Source organism: Mandrillus leucophaeus, unplaced genomic scaffold (assembly GCF_000951045.1).
Source record: "Mandrillus leucophaeus isolate KB7577 unplaced genomic scaffold, Mleu.le_1.0 Scaffold214, whole genome shotgun sequence".
In the NCBI taxonomy this organism is placed as follows: Eukaryota; Metazoa; Chordata; class Mammalia; order Primates; family Cercopithecidae; genus Mandrillus; species Mandrillus leucophaeus.
Window position 1 is genome coordinate 2,057,041 of NW_012102188.1, and position 23,008 is coordinate 2,080,048.

The window sequence follows — 23,008 nt, forward strand, 5'->3', positions numbered from 1 at the left end:
TATCAATTGTCTATATTTTATTTTACATACTTTCGTCTACCTCCAAGGTCTCATTAATTCAGTATTTACTTCCTTCCCACAGCTAACTCCCTTGTATAACTGCATCCTAAAAACCCTTAGTTACCTTCCCTCTTATTGCATCAAAAGATCTTAAGGCAAGATGGAGGTCCAGTGAGAGGACTCAGGGTGTGGATGAGGCCAGCCACCTCAATTGTGTGCTATGCCTGTCCACACTTGTTGAGAGCACACCTCCTAAAATTCCATCTTGATCTTCTTAGCACCCTTCCTCCGGTGAGAAGCACAGCTTCTCTTTTGGCACAGTACATCACAATTCTGTTATTGCATCTCTGTGTATGTGAAGTATTTAGGGTAGAATTTTTAAATATTTTTCCTGGGGTAGAAAGAAGAACTGTTGGGCGTATGTGTTATTCTGTTGAATGAAATTAAATATCTATTACGTGCAAGCATTTTTTCCTAGGCATGTGGAAACATTTTCATGCCTGTGGAGTTCTTATTCCAGCAAAATTAGTAGCGGAAAATACATACATGAAGAAAAACAATACCGTCTATTTTTGGAACCCTAACTGTGTGCTAGGCCCTGTGCCAGGCTCTTATGTACATTATTTAATCAGGGTAGCTGTGTGGGGTGAGTACTGTTGGTAACTACTACTCAGGCAGATTGTAATGGTTTTGGAGCTCCAGGTGCTTTGGAAACACACAGGAGGGTAAAGTTAATTCTAGTCCTTTGGCTCAGGGAAAGTTTTCTAGAAGAGAAACTAAATCTTGAAGGATGGATAGATTTTACAGGCAAGAAGGGAGGGATACGGTTGTCTGGGGAAAGGGAATTGAATAAGCAAAAGAGAAGACAAATGAAAATTCAGAAGGCACACATCAGGAAAGTTGAGCAAATATGTGTATTAAGTCTTGAATTTTTGTTCCGTTTACAAAGAACAGTGGTTGATATGAATATCTTATAATGTCTATAAACTATTATTTGTAACACCTCTGGAGACCTAGGCACAGTACTATTAGCCTCTACTCTAAGCAAAGGATAAGTGAAGGTAAAGGTATTTTCCCTTTAAAAGAGAAGTTAAATTTTTAAAATTTATAATAATTGGCGCAGATGAATTCAGTCCATCTGCTTTTTGTTTTCTTAAAAGACTTTTATTATAATGCAAAGGCATAAATTATTTACTAACAAATAGGGCTGAAACCCTGTGTTAAGCCGTTCTTGCATTGCTATAAAGAAATGCCTCACGCTGGTTAATTTATAAAGAAAAGAGGTTTAATTGGCTCATGGTTCTGCAGACTGTACAGGAAGCATGGCGCAGGCATCTGCTCAGCTTCTAGGGAGGCCTCAGGAAGCTTCCAATCATGGCAGAAGGTGAAGGGGGAGGAGGCATCTCATGTGACAGTGCAGGAGCAAGAAGGAGGAAGGAGGTGCCACACACTTAAAAAAACTGATCTCCTGAGAACAAACTCACTATGGTGAGGACAGTACCAAACCATGAGGGATCTGCCCCCGTGACCCAAACACCTCCCACCAGACCTCACCGTCAACATTGTGATTACAAGTCAACATGAAATTTGGTGGGGACATTTATTCAAACCATGTCAAACCCCCTTCCTCCCATTTTTTATTTTTAATCAATAACTGTAATTTCTTTATCATTTCAGGTTAGTCGCATCTTGCCGTGTTTGCTTGATGGTGATTGCTTTATCAGGTCCAATTCTGCATCTCCAGATGTTGGAATATTATTTGAACTTGGAATTTCTTATATTCGCAATGTATGTCTGTTGAAAGATAAGGCACTCTAATGTATCAGTTAAAAGGGAAGGTTAAAAAATGTACCTATTGACAAGGAAATCCTTGGGGTCTTTATGTGTAATAGAATTTTAATCCTTTGAGGAATGAGAATGCTAGTGATTCTAATTTTATGTGTGCTGATTTGTTTTCATAGCATTTAAAATAAAAGAGTATTTATTCACATTTACAGCTTGAGTGAACTCCAGTGCTTTTAAATAATAAAAATTCAAAAAGGATGGGACTTTGCAGAAAGTGATAAAAGATGCTCACTGGCATCCCAGTCCCATGGTTCACCTCTGTCCTCCAGGAGCAGAGTATACTTAGCCTTGTAACTAAGGTTTCTAATTAAGGGACTTGGCAGAGTAGTGACTTTTATAAAGTGAACACCAGGAATTTGGGTTAACTTATGTCATATAAACTACTGAACCAGTGGGTGCAGCTCTGTGCTAGCAATGAAATGTTTCCACATACTAATAATAGCTTGATAGGTATAGTATAGGTACTTGACCTCATGGTAACCCAGAGAGCATTATAGAGATGTTACATTAATGGTATTACACTGTCCATTCATTTGTTTAAGGCAAATTCATCCATATGTATTGTGGAGGGGGTAGGACTGGGGAAAGGAGCAGACCCCCCAAAGAAAGCCTTGGGGGCCTCTAGCAACTGACGGTGGGGGTAAAATTCCAAGCAGAAAAGCCCTTGAATGATTAATATCTGCATTCTGTCAGTGAAACAAAGGTTCATAATCCCATGTAGTACTGATGTGATTTGAGATCACTCCACAAAATGCTTATATCAGTCAAGAGACAGTGGCAACAGTTGTCACATCATTGGTTTAAGGGATTTTCGTGAGCAATTTTGACAAAATATGATTGTCACTTGATATACTGCCTTTAATATCTGACCCGCAGGCAAAATGGGACTCTGCTATGTTTCATTTTGTTTTCTTGTAAAGAACTTTTTAGTTCTAAAGGTGAATACTTATTTTGTTTCTTTAAAAGGACTTGGTATGTGCTTATAAATTTGACGAGTTCAGACCTTAAATTTCATATACTTGTCTTATTTTCTAGTCAACTGGAGAAAGAGGAGAGTTAAGTTGTGGCTGGGTGTTTCTTAAACTTTTTGATGCCAGTGGAGTTCCTATTCCAGCAAAGTAAGTTGGCTATATATTCCTAACGAATGAATACTTCTGTAACAATTCGTTTTTTAGACTCTAGATGCCTCAGGTTTGTTCTGTGAGCATGCCAATAACTTTTGGGGAGAGGACCTTTAATGTTGACTTGAGTGTTGTTTGGGCAGTGTATGAAAACAGCATGCACAATCTCATCCTAAGGAGGAGGAAATGACTCCTAGAGAAGAGGTAGTTTAAAAGATGGTTGCACTAGCTGTCTGCTGGGAATATTCTTTCAGTAATTTCCTATGGTATTAACACATTTCACCATGCCGAAAACAGAGCCTAGTTGTCTTCAAAAAGGGGGGAAGTTAAGTCCAGAGTCCAGAGGTCCTCTGTGAGTCTCCACGCTTCCTCTGTAGGTGGGACACTGAAATCATAGTGGCAACCATGGTAAATGATTTAAACTTTAAGATCAAAAGGCAGACTGGAAGTAAATACTGCAATATGTACAGAAGAGTTAGAAGACCATTATCCCTAATATAAAAGGAACTCTCAAAAATGAATGAGAAAAAGATAATCCATATTTTAAAATGGAGGAAAAGAAAGATCTAAATCTAGGATATAAACAAGAAATTCAAGAAGGGACACAAATGGGCAGGCAGTAGGATGGTGATTAAGATCCCAAATTTGGATTATAAAATTTTGGGCTCCAGTCCCAGCTCTACCCGTGTAACTGTAGGTGGATTTCTTAACATTTCCAAGTCTGAATTTCACCCATCTTTAATCTGAAAGACTGTAATAATTCCTACTCCAAAGGCTTGTTGTGAGGATTAATTTAGATAATGCACCTTATGTGGCCTCCTTGCCATTGGGCAGAGGTAGTAGTCTTGACTCTACAAGTCCTTTGACATCATCCTGGAGGGTGCATTACCCGGGGTGCCAGGTTTCTTGTGATTGTTATTTGCTTTTTTTGTTTTTGTCTTTTAATATGCTCAGGGTTTTTAGTTGTGCTTAGTGGAAGAAATAAGGAATTGTATATCTATTCCATCTTTCTGAAAGTGAAGTCACAGCTATTTTTTTAAATGAGGTAGAGCTCTGTGTATTAATATAGACACATTTTCAGTGTATTAGTATATGGAAAAAGTTGCAGAATATTTTGAATACTGCGACTCCACTTTTGTTCATTAAAAACTATCTGTGGGCCAGGTGAGGTGACTCACAATGATTACAGTCTCAGCACTTTGGGAGGCCTTGGCGGGAGGATCACCTGAGCCTAGGAGTTAGAGACCAGCCTGGGCAACATGGTGAGACCCTGTCTCTACAAATATAAAAAAATTAGCCAAGCATGGTGGCACACGCCTGTAATCCCAGCTACTCAGGAGGCGAGCTGGGAGGATTACTTGAGTCCAAGAGGTCGAGACTGCAGTGAGCAGTTTTCATGCCACTGCGCTCTAGCCTGGGTGACAGAGCGAGATTCTGCCTAAAAAAAAGCAAAAACAAAACAAAGCAAAACTGTTCCCAGAAGTTACCTCTGAGGAGCAGAATTGAGAAGGTGGTGCCGTACAATTAAAGGGCTCTTTTACCTTCTTCTTGCTACACTTAGTATGTGACTTCAAAAGAAAAGCATGTAGTATGTTAGTTTTGAAGCATATGTTAGTTTTGAAGTTCACCGTGTTTATACATTTGTTTGCATTTTCATAGAAAAAGATAGGGCAGGAGATTAACCAAACTAGAGAAGAAGGCATGGGGAGGGATTTTTTCACTTTTTACTTATCACTCCTCTGCCATTCAAACTTTTTATAACAATCTACGTATTACTTTTATATTTTAAAAATAATATAAGTTCATAATGGCCTCATTTCAAATAATGATTCAACACATTTGAAAAATACATTAAAAAACAATCACTTGTCATTAACATAAATCATTAAGGTCTGAACACTTTAATGACTTGAATTAATTTTTCTCATTTTCAAGGAAAAATGTATTTTCTACAGTGCATAGTTAGGAAAGATAATTTTCTACAGCTTATAATTAGGAAGAAAGACTGTTCATTAGCCCAAATAGTACCTCATGGAGGGATCAACAATTATTCTTTTCATTTACCAATGAGGCATAAATGAAATGTCTGTGAGTATATTAGTGCTAAAAAATATTTAACTACTGACTCCAGTGTTTTCGAAATGTCCACAGCTTCTATCTGTCATTGTATGTTATTCTTTTATAGAACTTACGAGCTTTTCTTGAATGGTGGTACTCCTTATGAAAAAGGTGTTGACGTGGACCCTTCAGTATCCAGAAGAGGTATGGCTGTCCTGCGTTGTCTTCCTTTTCTTAAAGATTAAACAAATAGAAACATCAGAGAGGTAGCTACATTCTAATAAGCATAGCGTTTTTTACTTGGATTCACTCTTTTAAAAATATGTCATTTCATATAAAAATTTTAATCATTTTTAAGTGCTTATTTTCTTGGTAACGCATATGAGACTCTAAGAAATCATGAAGAATGAAATCATGAAGAATGAGAACTAATGCATTAGTTCCTTCTCACTGACCACTGAACTGATACTTGTGACTAATACAGAGACTGCCTATTGCTAGGTCAAAGGATGCAGACATTTGAAACACTAATATGCATGCCAAATTGCCCTCTAGAAATATTGAGCATCTTTTACTATGTTCATTAACCAGGCACTGTGCTAGATAATGGGAGAATGAAGAGCAAGACTGATATGGCCATTGCCTCATGGGGCTCAGAGCCTGGCAGATTTGGAATTCCATTTCCACTCCTCAGCCACCCCTCTACTTGTTTGGTGATTCAGGACACGCCACCTCCACTGCCCCCACAATGCTATTCCTGCCTTCTTGGAACAGAAAGGAGTTTGGGGTCTGGGATGCAGTTGGTTCTGCCTGGAGTCAGATATGCTGTTTTCCTTTGTAATCTGGCAGCAGTAATGCTGTAACTCATCTGGTTTGGCAAACAATCCTGTGCCCTTAGGGAGGTCTCTCAGCTCATTTAGGGTATATGGGTGACTCTTGCCTTTCATTCAATTCAGTACTACTGGGTGGTATATTTTCATGAAATACTTGTTTTATTATACTCACTGTCTCAAGTACTTAAAGTTTCATGAGTTATTTTTGATTTTTCTTAAAAGCACATGGCAGTGTTTTCTACCAGATGATGGCAATGAGAAGGCAGCCTCAACTTCTAGTGAAACTGAGATCCTTGAACAGAAGATCGAGAAATGTATTAAGGTTAGTACCTGCTTTTACCTGTGCAGTGAATTTGGGATCATTCAGCATTTGGAGACCATCTCTGCTTTTGGCTTCTCCTCCTATTTAGCCATCTATTGTTATAATAGTTTTGTCCTCTTCAGTTCTCCAAAGGTCAGAAGGGAAATGGGTTACAAAGCTGAAATTAGCTTACTCTTCTATTTACTAGTTAGCTCTTCTAACCCAATCTGTCATTTCAGCTCACTAGTAAATAGGAAGACTTGACTAAATGGGGCTTACCAATGCATGATTCTACCCTCAGGGAACTTTTTTTAATGTCAGGTTTATTGAGATATAATTTACATGCAGCAAAATTTACTCTTTTTAGTTTATAGTTCTTTGTGTTTTGACAAATGTATACTGTCCTGTGATTACCACTACAGTCAAGATAGAGAACTTTCCCTCACTCTAAAAAGTTATCTCATGCCCCTTTGTAGTCAGCTCTGTAGCCCCAGCCTCAGGCAGTCACACCTGTTTTCTTTCCCAGCAGTTTTGCTTTGTCCAGAATGTCATGCAAATGGAATCATAACACTCGGGAGCCTTTTGAGTCTGGCTTCTTTCACTTAGCCTAGTGCATTTCAGACTTACCCATGCCATTGCATGTGCCAGTAGTTTGTTCCTTTTTGTTCTAAATAGTACAGACTGTCCCTGACTTACTCAAGATTTTTCAAATTTACCATGGTGCAAAAGCAAAACCCATTCAGTAGACGCTATATTTCAGTACAGATTCAATGAATTACATGGGATATTTATACTTTATTACAAAATAGGCTTTGTATTAGATGATTTTGCCCAACTGTAGGTTAATGTGTTATGAGCATGTTTAAGGTAGGTCTATCTAAGCTCTGATGTTCAATAGGCTAGTTGTAGGCTGGGCATGGTGGCTCACACCTATAATTGCAGCATTTTGGAAGGCCAAGATGGTAGAATTGCTTGAGGCCAAGAGTTCAAGACTAGCCTGGGCAACATGGCAAGACACCATCTGTACCAACAACAACAAAAAAATTAGCTGGGTATGGTGATGCACACCTGTAGTCCCAGCTACTTGGGAAGTTTAGGTGGGAGGATTGCTTGAGCCCAAGAGGTTGAGGCTGCAGTGAGCTGTGATGGTGCCACTGCACCCCAGCCTGGGCAACAGAGTGAGACCCTGACTCAAAAAAAAAAAAAAAAAAAATAGAAAAGGCTAGGTGTATTAAATGCATTTTCAACTTACGATATTATTTTCAACTTATGATATTTTCAATTTATGATGGGTGTCTGGGGACATAACCCAGCATAAGTTGAGGAGCATCTGAATTCCCTTTGATAGATATACTACAATGTGTTTATTCATTCACAAGTTGATGGGCATTTGGGTTGTTTCTAGGTTTGGGCAATTATAAATAAAGCTGCTTTAAACATTTGTATACAGATTTTCTGCATGTGGATATATGTCTTCATCTGTCATGGGTATAAATGCCAAGGAGTGAGATTACTGGGACGTATGGAGTTTAACTTTATAAGAAACTACCAAACTGTTTTCAAAATGACTGTACCACTTTGCACTCTCATTAGCAATGTATGAGAGTTCCAGTTACTCCATGTTCTTGACAGCACTTGATATGATCAGTTTTTCTGTTTTGGCCATTCTAATGAATGAGAGTAGTGGTTTCTCATGGTGTTTTAAATTTACATGTTTCCTCAGGGAGTTTGTAAACTAATAAAATCTCAGATCTATCAGTTTCTCACTCAGTACCCTCCTAGACTAGTCATTTAACATCTCTGTCAGGGTCTTAATGTCTATATCTTTAAAATGGACATATAATATCAACCCCATAAAGCTGTAGTGAGGTTTAATGGAAAGAAAACATATAAAACACTTAGCCAGTATTTACAGTGTGTGGCACATAGTAACTAACACAATAGTGTTAGCTATAATTATTTACTACTATAATTGTCTTATATATAGATACATGTAAATATAAAGCCAGGTAGATGGTGCTATATCATAAAATTTGTTCAAATGAAGATGTGTAGCTGGTAAAATCAGGACATTTGAAATCACCTTTGAAGGACTGGGAAGATGCAGAGGAAAGGAGCTCCACAGAGGAGGCACGAGGACAAGAGGGGGAAGGAAGAGCATGGCATGGGACAGAGACTGTTGCAGTTGAACTGTCCCACCATGACCTGCTCATCGCTCACAGATTATTAAGAAGTAGGGAAGTCAGTGAAGACTTGGCATGCTCCTCTGAATGGTTTTTCTCATTCCAGATCATAGTCTTAGCTTAAATATCCCTTGTTCTTACCACTACTACTGAAATTTATTTTATAATTGTAGTGTTAACAGTTCAATCTTTCAATAGCCATTAATAATGTGTTTGTGGGTAGTATTTACTCTCTTAGCTTTTTTCCCCCTTGGATGTTCATAGAGCCTGTAAATCTTCTTTTTTGGCCAGTCTTTCCTTGGAAAATTGTTATTTTTCAAGATTAGAGAGAAAGCAGCACAGTAGTAGTCTTTGTGAAAGAAAAGCCAAATCTTGTTTGGCCCCATTCTTCCTGCATCTTTGGCCTCACCACTACTCATCTTGTTAATAAGCTTCCAAGAGTCCGGAAGCACTCCCATGCATGTCTTTCAAGTATAGCTCTTAATAGTGTTTCTTTGGCCCCAAATACTGGTTTTCCGATACTTTGTATGACCTCAAGATCAAGTTGGACTGTGTGGTGCAGAAGTTAGCAAGGCAGCCCCTTCTTCTTAAGCAGTGAATGCTCTTCTGTATGCTGGGTTCTTAAAGGTCCTGTGTCCTTGTCCTCCATACCTCAGGACTGCGTCATTTGTTTCATTACAGTACAGAATAGGCACCCGAAAAATGTTTGTGAAATAATTTCAATGCAGAGGTCTCCCTGCTAGTGTAAAAGTATACTCTTCAGGACCTCTGCACAGCCTCCACCTGTCCCTGGTCTCCCTCTGCCTCATCTTGGTGTGTGCTCTTCCACAGAGAGACTTGAGTGCTGGCTTGAAATTGCCTCTTCACTTTGCATGACCCCAAAATATATACTCCTGGGAATTTCAAACGTGAGTTGGGACACACTGCTGGTGCAACTCCAGGCTGGCTTGCACAGAAACCAGCTCATGGACAGTGAAACCAGAGGCCCTGGGCCTTGGTTTCATAGTCGGGGGGCGGGGTGGGGCTGTGCTGTGGGTTCAAGGTAAGAGGCCAGGCACCAGCCTGTGCCCTTTTGGACATCACTGAGCCTGAGCACCCTGGAGGTGGAGACTGAGGCAAGACTGATCCATTTCAGCATCCTCTCTTCCCCTGACCTGAAACCTTCAGTGGATGGGAGAACAAGACAGGTAATGACACCAATAGTCCTTCTCCTCCTCTCCTTCAAAGGCCCGCCCCACCTCCACCTTCACCCTCCCTTCTTTGCAAATTTCACCTTTGTATATGCAAACTTCGCTGCTCAAAGGAGAAAGGACAAGGGCTCTTTCCATGATGTCAAAGGACATAAGACAATGGAGACAAGGCCAAGGGCAGAAAGCCTAGTTAGAGTTTGCATTAGTGCCCATTTTTACCCAGTGCCCTTGCTGTTTGCCTTTACACTGCCCTCTTTGACTCAGCCAGCAGTCCTACACATGTGTATCTTTTGGATATCAGGAATCCTGTGAAAATGTGAATTATTCAGTGTAGACCAATGGCACCAGAGTCCTGCTCACGGGTCTTGGCAGTGTCTACAAAACTCTCTTGTTTTGTAGAGTCAGTTGTGATCATGGTGACCTTGTCAACATAAGAAAAAGAGAGCAAATAGATGCTTCAGTTTCACCAAGATTTGTCTTTTGGAGCTGTTTTTCGAAAGGGTTGAACTTGATGTGATTTGAACAAAGGCATGTGTATAAACCCCTGAGGAAGGAAAGCCCTGAATTTGACTTCAGATTTCCAGTGCATGAGTTCTGAATATCAAGAAACCCTGATCTGTAGAAGTAGGTTGCGTGTGTGTGTGTGTGTAAATTTGCTATAAATTCATTATCCTTTTTTTTTTTTTGACGAATTCCATCTTTTTTTCTCTTTTACTTTCCTTGTATTGTTGCTAAAAATAAATAAGGTAATAATGTTAGTTGCTTGAATGCTTGAGGCCCATTCATTGTGTTCATTGAAATTTGCCACCAGAATTTGCTGGTCTACATGTGAATTCAGGAGGAAGGATATTTTTACTTGCTTAATTCAGCTAACCTTTAGCAGCCTAGAACTTTCTAGTCATCTTAAGTTTGGGAAAATCAGATGCTTTCCCTAAAGAAAATCTAATAAAGGGCAAGCAGCGTTGCTTCATGTTGTGAGAAGGTGCCGGAAGGAAAGGAGTGCCCACACTGGGTGGACCAATGCCTGCCAGGCAAAGCAGGCAGGTCTACCAGAAAAGGAGAGGGCTAAGCAGAAGGAAGGAAGTTCCCACCCCTTTCCCTGGCAAAACCATGGCTGTTCTTCATCATGAGCCCTGAGCTGGGCATGCAGCTGAAACACTGTGCGGTGGGACCGTGGACCAACGGGCAGAGCATGAACATGTTGTTCATGAACTAAGGTTGTTCTGCTCCCTGCTCATGAACATGTCCATGGTCCTGGAACAACCCAGAATCACAGCCTGATCCCTGAGAAAGCATGTGGTGACACTGAGGCAGCTGAAGTGGTCTCCTGCCTCCAGTCTTTAAAATGTAGGTCAAATGTGTACAGGATCAGAATTTAGCCGGGTTGGAAAAAGACAGTTTCTGACTTTATGTATCAAATGCTGTATATCAGTATAACTGTGCTAAGAGAACCTGTATTATATTTTCAGATGTTTCTAGAAATTCAGGATTTAAAGAGTGGTCAAGGATACCTCTTTAATTCCATGAAACTTAATTACTTGTGGAATCCATTGCTCTTACCTCAGAACAGTGGTTACATTCATTCTGTTCTCTTCCAGCAGGCTGGAAGACTGATTATTACCTCTGTGATGATTTTCTCTTCTAAAAATATAATCTTAGGAATTAAGATAAAGGATTAATTTACAAAAAGATCTCTTTTTAAATCTTTGGTGGTTTTTCTCAGCCCAAAGACATCTTCCTTTTTGATAGAAGATGCATTTCATTAATAAATTTGACTTAGTCATGGTGTACAAGCTTTTTAATGTGCTGTTGAATTCACTTCGCTACTATTTTGTTGAGGATTTTGCATCAACATTCGGGAATATTGGCCTGTAGTTTTTTGTTTTGTTTTTTCTTGTAGTATTGTTGGCTTTTTTACCAGTGTAATTCTGACCTCATAATGAGTTTGATAGTGTTTATTACTCTTCAGTTGTTTGGAAAAGTTTGAGGAAAATTGGTGTTAATTCTTCTTTAAAGGTTTGGTAGAATTTTCCATTGAAGCCATCTGATGCTGGGCTTTTCTTTATCAGGAGATTTTTTTTTTTTTACTGATTCAATCTCCTTACTTATTATTGAGATTTTCTCTTTCTTTGTGATTCAGCCTTATTAGGTTGTGTGTTTCTAGAAATTTGCCTATTTCATTTAGGTTATCCAGCTTGTTGGCATGCAACTATTTATAGTACTCTCTTACACATTTTTTATTTCTATAAAATCAATAGTAATATCCCCTCTTTCATTTCTGATTTTAGTTGAGTCTTTCTTCCTTAGTCATTCTCATTAAAGGTTTGTCAGTTTTGTTCATCTTTTCAAAGAACAGACTCTTGCGTTCATTGATTTTTCTCTATTGTTTTTCTATTCTTTATTTTGTCTGTCTCTGACCTAATCTTTATTATTTCTTTCCTTCTGCTAGTTTTATTCTTCTGGTTCCTTAGGGCATAAAGTTAGGTTGGTGACTTGCGCTCTTCCTTCTTTTTTAATGTAAGTATTTATATCTATAAATTTCCCTCTTAGGACTATTTTCACTATATCTTATGTTTTGATATGTTGTGTTTTCATTTCATTTCTCAAGAAATTTTCTAGTTTCTCTTGAGATTTCTTCTTTGAGCCATTGGTTGTTTGAGTGTGTTTAATTTCCACATATTTATGTGTTTTCCAGTTTTCCTTCTGCTTTTGATTTCTAGTTTCATTTCATTATGATTGAAAAAAGATACTTTGTATGATTTCAATCTTTTTAAATTTATTAAGACTTACTTTGTGACTCAACATATGGTCTTTCCTGGAGAATTATCTCATGTGCACTTGAGAAAAATGTATATTCTGCTGTTGCTGGGTAGAGGGTTTTGTAAATGTCGGCTAGATCCAATTAGTCTACAGTGTAATTGATTCTCTGTTTCATTGTTCTATACCTTATCAAAAGTAGGATATTTAAATCTTCTCTATTATTATAGATCTGTGTATTGCTCCCTTCAATTCTGTCAGTGTTTGCTTCATATATTTAGGAGCACTGATGTTTGGTGCATATATGTTTATAATTGTTGTATATTCTGAATTGACTCTTTTATGATTGTACAATATCTTTGTCTCTTGTAACTTTTTTGGGGGCTTGGAGTCTATTTTGTCTGATAGTAGTATGGCTAAACATGTTCTCTTTTGGTTGCTATTTACATGAAATATTTTTTTTCTGTTCTTTCACTTTCTACCCATGAGTGTCCTAAGTCTAAAGTGAGTCTCTTATAGATAGCATATAATTAAATCTTGCTTTTTTAGTGCATCCTGCCAATCTATATCTTTTGATTGAGGAGTCTAATTTATTTACATTTAAAGTGATTACTAATAGAGAAGGACTTACTTTTGCCATTTTATTACTCATTTCCTTCTTATCTTATAGCTTTTTTTGTTCTTAATTTCCTCCCTCACCGATTTCCTTTGTGTTTGATTTTTCATAGTGACAAATTTTGATTCCCTTTTACTTTCCATTGGAAAATATTCTATAGCTATTTTCTTTGTGGTTACTATGGTATTACATATAACATCCTAAAGTTATAACAATCTATTTTAAACTAATACCAACTTAACTTGGTATTACATATAACATCCTAAGGTTATAGCAATCTATTTTAAACTGATACCAATTTAACTTCAATATTGAATTATTTTCTATTTTTTAGCCCTTACTATATACCAGACACTACATTAAGCACTCTGTACTTACTTCATTTGTTGTTGTTGTTGTTTTGAGACAGAGTCTTGCTGTGTCACCCAGGCTGGAGTGCAGTGGCACGATCTCGACTCATGGCAACTTCCACCTCCCAGGTTCAAGGGATTCTTCTGCCTTAGCCTCTGAGTAGCTGAGATTACAGGTGCCCACCACCACACCTGGCTAATTTTTGTATTTTCAGCAGAGATGTGGTTTCACCATGTTGGCCAGGCTGGTCTCGAACTTCTGACCTCAAGTGATTCACCCATCTCGGCCTCCCAAAGTGTTAGGATTACAGGTGTGAGCCACCGTGCCCAGCCCACACTTACCTCATTTTAATCCCTTTAGTAACCTTCTGAAATGCAAGTATTACTATTGGTATCCAATAAATGAGGAAACCAAAGCACAAGGAGATTAATTAATTAATTTAAAGTCACATAGCTAAGAAGTGACAAAGTCAGGACTTATTCCAGGTCTGTCACACCCTCCCATGTTCCACCCAGTACTGTGAACAGCCTGAATTTGTATTTCGTCTGCATTCGCCAAATCAGGCATGGCAGCCACATGCTCTTGTTTAAGCTTGTGACTGACTAGTCCCCTTCTTTCCAAAACATATAATTAGTGGCTTCCCTTTTTTATTTGACATTTAACATCAGTATATATGCTAACATGGAAGCACAAAAATGGCAACGCAGAGTTGAGACTTGAAAGTGTAAACAAATAAAAAAAGTTATCTGAAATATAATGTGGCCTACTTGTAGTAGAAATTTTTCTTTAAATAGTTAAAAATGTGTTCCAGTAATGAAGCAAAATTTGGGACTGTTTATTAAAGTAATATACATCAAAACATTATAGGTTGGATTGTAGGGGAATGTCTGATGAATACATTTTTTTCTTCTTTAATAGTCTACTGCCGGAAACATTAATTGGAAGTATGTGTTCTGTTCACTTGTTGATATTTTATCGACAAATTCTTGGAGATGTGCTCCTGAAAGACAGGATGAGCTTGCAAAGTACTGGTAAGTGGGCTTTGCCGTTTCCTTTTGTGCAGTGATGCTTCATGCTCTGAGTAAATGTAACCTATACCATCTTGTATCTTCTGTTTCTGATTGTGACTTTTGGAATAAAATATTTAGAACAGCATTGATGTTAATACGTTACTTATGGGACATCCTCGGATCCAAAGCATTGAGCTTTGTGAATTCAACACATATTCAGTTCTTTCAAACATATGCATTTTCACATTTCAAATTCTAGAGTTTTGAGATCCCGAGTCAGATATAGGCATATTTTCCTTTAATGTCTCTGAGTAATCTGTTTTTTCCCATGTGTTTTGTGTGCGCATCATCATTTTGAAGAGAAACCAAACTCAACCAAAATAGCTGGTCCTTAGTGCATGAAGTGTAAGTATCAAATGGATTAGTTTAAATTGGTGAATCCAGATACGGAGTATTTGGGTGTCCTATGTACTGTCTTTATTCTTGAAACTTTTTTGTACGTTTGAAATTTTTACCAAGTAAAATGTTAAAAAATAATTTTAAAAATCAATGAGTTGCCATACATGATTGAACCTACAAAGAGAAATGCATGTGTTATAATAATTGCCTCCAAAAAGAAAAACGGTTTAATTTTATTGGCTCTTCTTTCAATTAAGTAAATCAGTAACCAGATATGTACTGAGTACCTGGTATGTGCCAGATATTATGCTAGGCCCAGTGGTGAATGAGACAGGCATAGGCGTCCCAAACCTCAAACACATAATTACATGAATAATCCATGCCACCTTTTTGAAGTAAATGCTGTGAAGGAAAATATGCAACGAGAGCATGCACTGGGAAGACTTGATTAATGTGTAGGGCAAGGAAAGGCTTCTTTGAGTGAGTAATATTTAACAAAAGATGTGAGAGAGGAATTAGACCTATGAGGGAAGTGTGTGGGGAAGGATTCTTTCTGGGTAGAGTGGCCAGCATGTCTGAAGACCCAAGGAAAGAAGACATGCATGTGTTGGAGGGCTTGAAATTGAGGCAGGCCAGTATGGATGGAGCAGAGTGAGTGAGAGGCTTAGCACTTGTGGACAAATAACATTCATAGGTAGAAGTCCTCTCCCAGGGACTTATCACCTGGATATATAGGTAGAAGTAGAACTCAAAGGCAGAGAAGCACAGAAAGTTCCCAAGGAATCATTATAACTCTAAGGGTGAGGACAGGTAAGCCTTTTAATCACCATTGCCTTTGAATTCATTTTGATGACTCTTGAGAAACTTCATGAATGATATGACTTCTTAAAGAGGATAAGGCTTGTTAGTTTTCCCAATAGGTAAGAAGTTTACTCAGAATTGTTGACTTCGTTTGAATTTAATCATTAGAATAAAATATCCTAATAATATCTAAAGAATGAATTTTTCTCTACTGAGGACACCAGATTATAGAATACCTTGCCCTTGCCATTTCAAAAGTGTCTGCTCTGGTTTCAATGTGTCTCATCTAAGATTCATATGTTACCCATGTAATGGTATTGAAAAGTGGGGCCTTTGAGTGGTGATAGGCCATGAGGGCTGTTGCCTTATGAATGGGATTAGAGACTCTTACAGAAGAGCTTGACAAGGGAATTTGTCTCGCTTACTGTTTCGCCTTCAGCCACATGATGACACAGTGTTCCTCCCCTCTGGAGGATGTTGTAAGATGCCCCTTACCGGACACTAAATGCCATTACCTTGATCTTGGATTTCCCAGCCTCCAGAACTTTGAGAAATAATTTTCCTTTGTTTATGTTACCCAGTCTCAAGTATTCCACTACAGTAGCGCAAACAGACTAAGACATGTCTTTCCTGGTGTGCTTTTTTTCTCAGAATTTTCATGTGCCATTATCTACTGTGAAATGTCAGTATTCTCCCCTGCTGTGTTTGGTCATATGGCCAGAATCCTCAATTCTTAATTCTTCCAATTTCACCTACCACTGTTTGCCGGCTCCAGACACAAGTTTGTGTCCTTCCCTGAGCCCTGGTGGACTGGAATCAGACCTGAGCAGCAGTCCCTCTGCCTCCTTTCCCCCAATGCTTCTTGGTTTCTGCTCAGTCTCCCAAGAGCAGGGCTACCTCTAAGAGGAAGATTCCTTTTACCATGCCACAGCCATAAGGAAGAAAGAGAAGTTGAAGAAAAACACAGAACAAAATTTTCTAGTCTTATTCTGTTCAGAGCCTCCTTGCCCTCACTCTAAAAGCTCCATTAATTTGGTACAGGAACTCACCAGGATATGGGTATAGGGGCAAATGATGGTTGAAGAGACAGCTTTGAGCTCTCATAGAAGTCAAAGTATGTAGGATGTGTTATCAAGAAATCATTTGGCACAATAATTTTCATCTGAATATTTTTGTGTCTATTGCAATAAAATCCATTGAGTGAAGTTTGCATAAAATTCTTTCTGTTATTTTGCATTTCAGATTTAATTAGCCATCCCATGCTGGCCACCTTCCCCTTGCTCTTGGAGCAGCCTGACGTGATGGATGCCCTCAGGGTGGGTAGCATGCATTGCAATGGAAACCTGCTAGCTTATGGAGGCAGTTACACACTCTGTGTTAATCAGTTCTGTCATCTGGTCTAGGCCCTTTTTTTGTTACTAGGATGATGTCTCCCAATCCCTGTCCATTGTCTAGTTAACTCAGTCCTCATCTTTCCCATCTTAGCATGAATTCCCAAGGGCTGCCTTCCCTGACCCAGGTAGCAGATGGAGTGCCTGCTGTGTACACTATTGTAATCTTATGCCCATTTTTTCCTTGACTGATTGTGTCCTAAGAGCAAAAATCCAAAATGGTCTGTAAGATAAATCAGTTGAATTTCCGGGGGAGAATCAGGGCATGCACATCATCTTTAATTTAATTCCATGTGTGCTGTTGCTGTCTGAAATAACTGTTGGGTGTTAAATCACATGAAATCTCCAATTTTCAGCCATTTTTGGCCTCTCTAAGTGGCAGTTTCATATGGTTTAGCCTAATACATCAGGGTCAACAAGTAGAAGAGCTGTATGCATGCAAGGCAGATACACAGGTAACATCACAAGTGCCATGGGGGAGGTATAACCCAGGACCTTGAAGATTTAAAGAAGGCAGCAAAGAAGGATCCAAATTACGTTTCATTAGAGAGGTCCTGAATGAGAGAACCTAATAAAGGCCAGGGCCAAGAGGATTTTGACCTGCTGAGATGGGGGTGAAGACATTGCAGGTGGAAGGGTTAGCATGAGCAGATATTTGAGGCAGGAAGGAATAGAGCTGATAGTCCAGCTTGGCATGTCAGATGCAAGTAAGGGAGTGGTTGGTAGATGGGCAAGGTAAGCCTGAGTGTCGGTGTGGGGCTGCGGGCGGTGGTAGGTGGTGGGTAACCCTGGAAGGTTTCTTCTTTAGGCAAACTCTGCCAAGTGCAAAGAGGCAGAACATATGCAGGAGGGAAGTGAGCATATTAGGGGGTGACTCCTGCTGCTAAAAAAGAGGCCATATGGGCCTGACAGCAGAAATGGAAGGAGGGCTCAGTCATCTCCAAAGATTCTTATTAGACTTTGAAACCAATTCATATGCTAGCTTGGCTGGGTGGGGGTTGTCAATAGTAATAATGACAATTTTCAACAGAGATGTTTAAGAAAATGTTCATGGTGCATATGATCTCCTGTAATTTTAGATAGGTTCATCTAGCACTATAGCTAGATAATGCAGAATTTCTCTTTCTTCTGTAAAGTCACTAGTTTCATAATAATTATTCATTATACAGAACATATATATACACTGATTCATTCAACAAAGATTTCACAAGAGCCCACTATGTATTAATATAAGGCACTGTGCTGGCCACAGGAATATTTCCCTAGGTGTGTAACAGTCAGGAATCTGCACCTTGTTCTTAGGAAGAACCTTAGGAACCCCAATCTAGTCTAAAATCTGAATTTCCCTGATGAGCAGACAGCTCAGAGACGTGCAGTGACCTGGCCAGCCATGGAGCTCAGCGGTGAACCAGTCAGTGCTGTCCCTGCAGGTCAGCTCTGGGTGCACCCGGAATGCGCCACAGGCTGCTTGAAGGCACGTGGGTAAAGTTGTGCACATGTTATTTAGTGAAAAGACCCCATTTGAGCCATAATAAGTATAAATATATATATATATATATATTTATATACCTGCCTGTGAAAAGATTTGAAAGAATATATTCCAGAGAGGTATCAGTGAATACCTCTGGATCTTGGATTATTTTATCTACATTTTCTTAATTTTTTCACATTGAGTTATTTGTATAATGATAATTTTGAAAAAGAAAGTGGTGGTTTCTACACTCATGAGCCGCCTTCTCTCCATGGCATAGTGTGTTACTTAGGAGAAGCTCGGCTGTGCTGTGGTGGTTAGCACAGTTTTATTTCCCACCCATGGTATGTATCCAGCATGGATCAGTGGAAGACGCTGCTCCACAGTCACCCAAGGGTACAAGCTGGTGGAGCCTCCGCTGTCTCACAGCACCATCTGGAACAAGTAGCTACCTCTGTTGCCAGTTTTCCTTCAGAAGAGGAAGAATGGAGAGTTGTTCTTGGGCTTTTACCGCCTTTGCTCCAAAGGGGCCTGGGCCACTTCTGCTCAGATTGCGTTGGCCAAAACCAGTCATACAGTCCATTTAACTTCAAAGGAGGTATAGTCTTCTTTTTCCAGAAGAAAGGAAGTGGATCTTGGTGAGGTAATAGTGTCCCGTAACATGTTTACTATTCCCAGATGAGTAACTCTAAGTGAAACATCCTACTGTTTGCTGGTGGCTTCATGAAAAATAAGGTAGGACATTGACATGTAACTAACAAAAACAGACAAATTTTACCAAACACTAAGTCCAAATTTGCTAAGTGATATTCACGTTAAGCCATATTATTAGGTTGGCGCAAAAGAACTGCGGTTTTTGCCATAAAAGTAGTAGCAAAAACCACAATTACTTTTGCACCAACCTAATAAAATTTAAAATGTACAGCATGTGAGCCTCCTAGTGTTTACTTACCTAGCACAGTTCAGTTTGTGGATGACATTTTAATAATAATAAGAATGACACTTGGCCTGTTTAGTAAAACACTCTGGTTCTGTAAGGGTCCTCTTCAAACTCTTAAGGACCCATAGGCACAGCGGTTAATAGGGTGGAGGACCATAGTCCCCTCACGTGGTAATAGGTATGAACATTCCAAAATGTTCTCATGAGTGGCATAGTCTGTTATCTCCTGCCGAGAAACGCTCTGTCAATGCATCATTTATTTTATGGAGAATCTCCTTATTGGTGCCATATGTTATATTCATCCCAGGGCCTCCCTGCCGAGAAAGGTCTGATGCTTTCAGGTTACCTATGATATCAGGTGCCAACAGGAGGATATCTACCGACATGCACAGAACCCAGACCCTGGAACAGGCAGTCGTGAGACTGGTCATGTTCCACCCACGCGTTCAGTTTGCCAGGAACTGGCACAGTGAAAGTCTTAAATTCATACTTTTGTGGGACTAATTTAACTCTGGGGTTTTTATTTATTTAAGGAAGTTTCTGTGAAGCCTTGTGGACAGATTAGAAATATTTACTTACAAAATTGTACTTCAATCTGCCTCATTCTGACCATTGTCATCATCATGACAGAGATAATTTTAGAAAAGTTTGGTATTTGGCAATGTTTTCTATTTTCATTACTGTCTTACTTGGAAAGCTTAATACTATTTTATTATTCAGGTGCTGTGTTTGTATAGTTTGCGTGAATGTGTTAGTGTTTCACTTATTCTATTCTCAAGTTAGTTTTGATTTATAATTATGGGTTTCTACATCAGCTTTCACAGATACATCTTCCTAGTCATTCTGGTGCTGGGTCGTTTGCAATAGATGCCTGATTACAGATTCACTTCTTGCTTGTGTAGAATCTGTACAGCATTTTTAACCCTGTCCATAAGTTTATTTACAGAGTAAAGTTGCAGAAGTGTTGTGAGGACTTATTACTACTTGGACTAATATAATATCTCTGTTTGCTCTTTAGAGCTCATGGGCTGAAAAAGAAAGTATGTTAAAAAGATCAGAGAAGGTAATATGATTTTCCACACTGAACTTCATATTTGCAGCACCTGGTGTTTGCTTGCCCATTCGAATAATGTCTCTTTTTTAGCAAAAGTAGCCATAGTCACAATCCCTCTTAACCAGGGAAACTGTTTCATTATGGCTGCAAAAACACATTCCAAAAGGGTTATGCATGGTCGTTAACTAATGTGAGAAGGAGCACTTGTTCAGGACAGCCATTTCGGATTACTGAGTTTTATTTAAATAAAGGGGAAGTTTCTAAGCCAAAGTCTCTCAATTGTATATGAAATTTCTTTTATTTTAAAAAACTTCTCTACCTCTCAAAGCCTGTATCAGGTAGAGAGAAGGAAAAAAAATGGCCTGAGCTGTACCATATATTGAAAACAATGCATTGCTCCTGCTTACATTGCTATAAAATCATGGTAATTACCAATCTGAACTTGCTTTAATCCGTGAGTAGTGGTTTGACTGCTCTCATCCAGGATTTGGCAAATGGGAAGGGCCAGATGGAAAATCTTTTTGGCCTTTCAGGTCTTATAGTCTCTGTCACACTACTCAGCTCTGGTGTTGTAACACAAAAGCAGCCACAGACAATATGTAAATGACCAAATATGAGTGTTTTCCTATAAAACTTTATTTATGAAAAGAGGTGGCAGGCCACATTTGGCCCACAGTCTATACTTTACCAATCCCAATCTAAAGTATTCATTATCTACAAGGAAAATGAAATAACAAATGAGCTGGAAACCCTAAAAATTGGGAAACAGTTTATACATTGTATCCTTATTTCAGCCTCCATTTGATCAGTACCATCTACATACATGTGACTTTGCCAAAACTGTCAGGCTTAGTGCTATTCTAGTACAGCAGCCTTGGGCCTGTAGACATTGCCCTCATGTGGACATGTGTGGTGGAATGGATGATATCTTTGTGTAGACTCTGCTGCCTGTGGACAGCTCTGCCCTCAGCTTGCTGTGCTCTCTGAGATTCCCACCATGGCCTGTGGGCATCGGGGGTTGACATGGGTACAGCTATTGTACCATTCTTCTCGGGGAAGGGTCTGACATCCTCATCACCAAAGGACCCCTCAACCTTCATCCCAGGCATTGCTGGTAATAAGCCAACAACTCTGGATCCCATGCAGAACACTGGCTACAATTCTCTTAGATAACATGACAGTTCTCTCTGATATGCTGTCAGTAAGTAGGCACAGCTGACTTGGCATTGTTTTAGTTATATTTACCTGTCACCACACTGGCGTCACCAAAATTAGACTGCAGCACCTTGACAGAATGTTGAGACACCCTCCATGGAGCTTAGGAGACACCCTGGTCTCGTGGAGCCACGTAGAGGCTCTCAGGGAGAACTGCTCCGCTGGACTCTGTGTAACTCTTGCGCGCTTCCACTTCTGAAGCGCCATGTCCTGCCCGAGCAGCTGGCTCAGAGCCCATACCTGCCAGGCACTAATGGCACCCTCCATCCTACCTCTTAGGTGGCTTTTAGTTAATAGAGTTCATAGACTTTAACAATTTAAAAATAACCATGTTATTTGTGGGGGTGGTGTTTTCCCAGAGAGACAAAGAGTTCCTGAAGTCCACGTTTCTCCTGGTTTACCATGACTGCGTGCTGCCACTTCTCCACTCCACACGCCTGCCCCCATTCAGGTGGGCAGAAGAGGAGTCTGAGACTGCACGATGGAAAGTTATCACTGACTTCCTTAAGCAAAACCAAGAAAACCAGGGTGCCCTCCAAGCTCTGCTGTCGCCAGACGGAATTCATGAACCTTTTGACCTTTCAGAGCAGACCTATGACTTCTTGGGTGAAATGAGAAAGAATGCAGTGTGATGGTGGCAGCCTCTAGCCCTCAGCTTCCCACGGAATCAGATGGATCCTCCACGATTACGTGAATAAAATGATGGAACCAAAAATCACTGTCACTTTACAACTGAGGTTTTACTCTTTTCTTTCTACGGACCATATTTTTAAAGAAATGCTTATGCAATAATTTAAATATTTTTTAAAACCATAAAATAAATTTTTATAAGGAATACTGTTATATCTAAATTTAAACAATATTTTTTCAAAAACAGCTACTCAAGTTAATGGTATAGATTTCTATAAAAGCAAGATTTTGTCAAAAACTAAATTTATGATTATTCAAGAAAGTGAAAAAAACAACCCACAGAATGGGAAAAGATATTTGCAAATCATCTAACTGATAAGGGTCTAGTATCCAAAATATTTAAATTTATGAGTGTTAATAAAATGTATCTTGTTCAATGAAGAGGAAGTTAAAGTGATCCATTTGAGAAAGTTGTATCATTTAATTCAGTCGGATACTTGAATGTGATTTACCCTAATTAAGTACAAAAGCAGAATCGCTTTTGCCTTTTCAAATCAAGAAAATAAGTGCTCTGTCAGAAGAACAAAAACAGACTTTCGGGCACTGGAGACTGGAGTTGATTCACCCTTTCAGAGAAGAAGGATAAGGTACTCAGGTTTTGTTGCATTTCAGATAAACTTGTGACTGCTGGTAAAATGTCCCAAGCCTTTCCTTTTAGTGATAAATAGTAACAGCCTGCGTTAATTGAGCACCTACTGTGTGCCTGAGCATTTCTCATTAACCTGGTTAATCCTCACACCTGCTATAGGAGATGGGTACTTTTTTTTTTTTTTTTTTTTTTT

At 39.2% G+C, this 23,008-nt stretch overlaps 1 protein-coding gene across 3 annotated transcripts in view; it reads left to right on the plus strand.

The window, feature by feature from the left end:
- The window catches only part of NPHP1 (nephronophthisis 1 (juvenile)), a 69,827-nt gene extending 47,343 nt beyond the window's left edge, over positions 1-22,484 (plus strand). For all 3 annotated transcript variants that reach the window (XM_011980532.1, XM_011980533.1, XM_011980534.1), the window contains 8 exons: positions 1,678-1,788; positions 2,881-2,963; positions 5,152-5,228; positions 6,080-6,179; positions 14,174-14,286; positions 16,708-16,781; positions 20,286-20,330; positions 21,896-22,484. In XM_011980532.1, the coding sequence (XP_011835922.1) occupies positions 1,678-1,788; positions 2,881-2,963; positions 5,152-5,228; positions 6,080-6,179; positions 14,174-14,286; positions 16,708-16,781; positions 20,286-20,330; positions 21,896-22,168 (876 nt within the window). In that variant the 3' untranslated portion in view covers positions 22,169-22,484. The remainder of the gene's footprint in view (positions 1-1,677; positions 1,789-2,880; positions 2,964-5,151; positions 5,229-6,079; positions 6,180-14,173; positions 14,287-16,707; positions 16,782-20,285; positions 20,331-21,895) is intronic.
- The last annotated feature ends 524 nt before the right edge of the window (positions 22,485-23,008 follow it).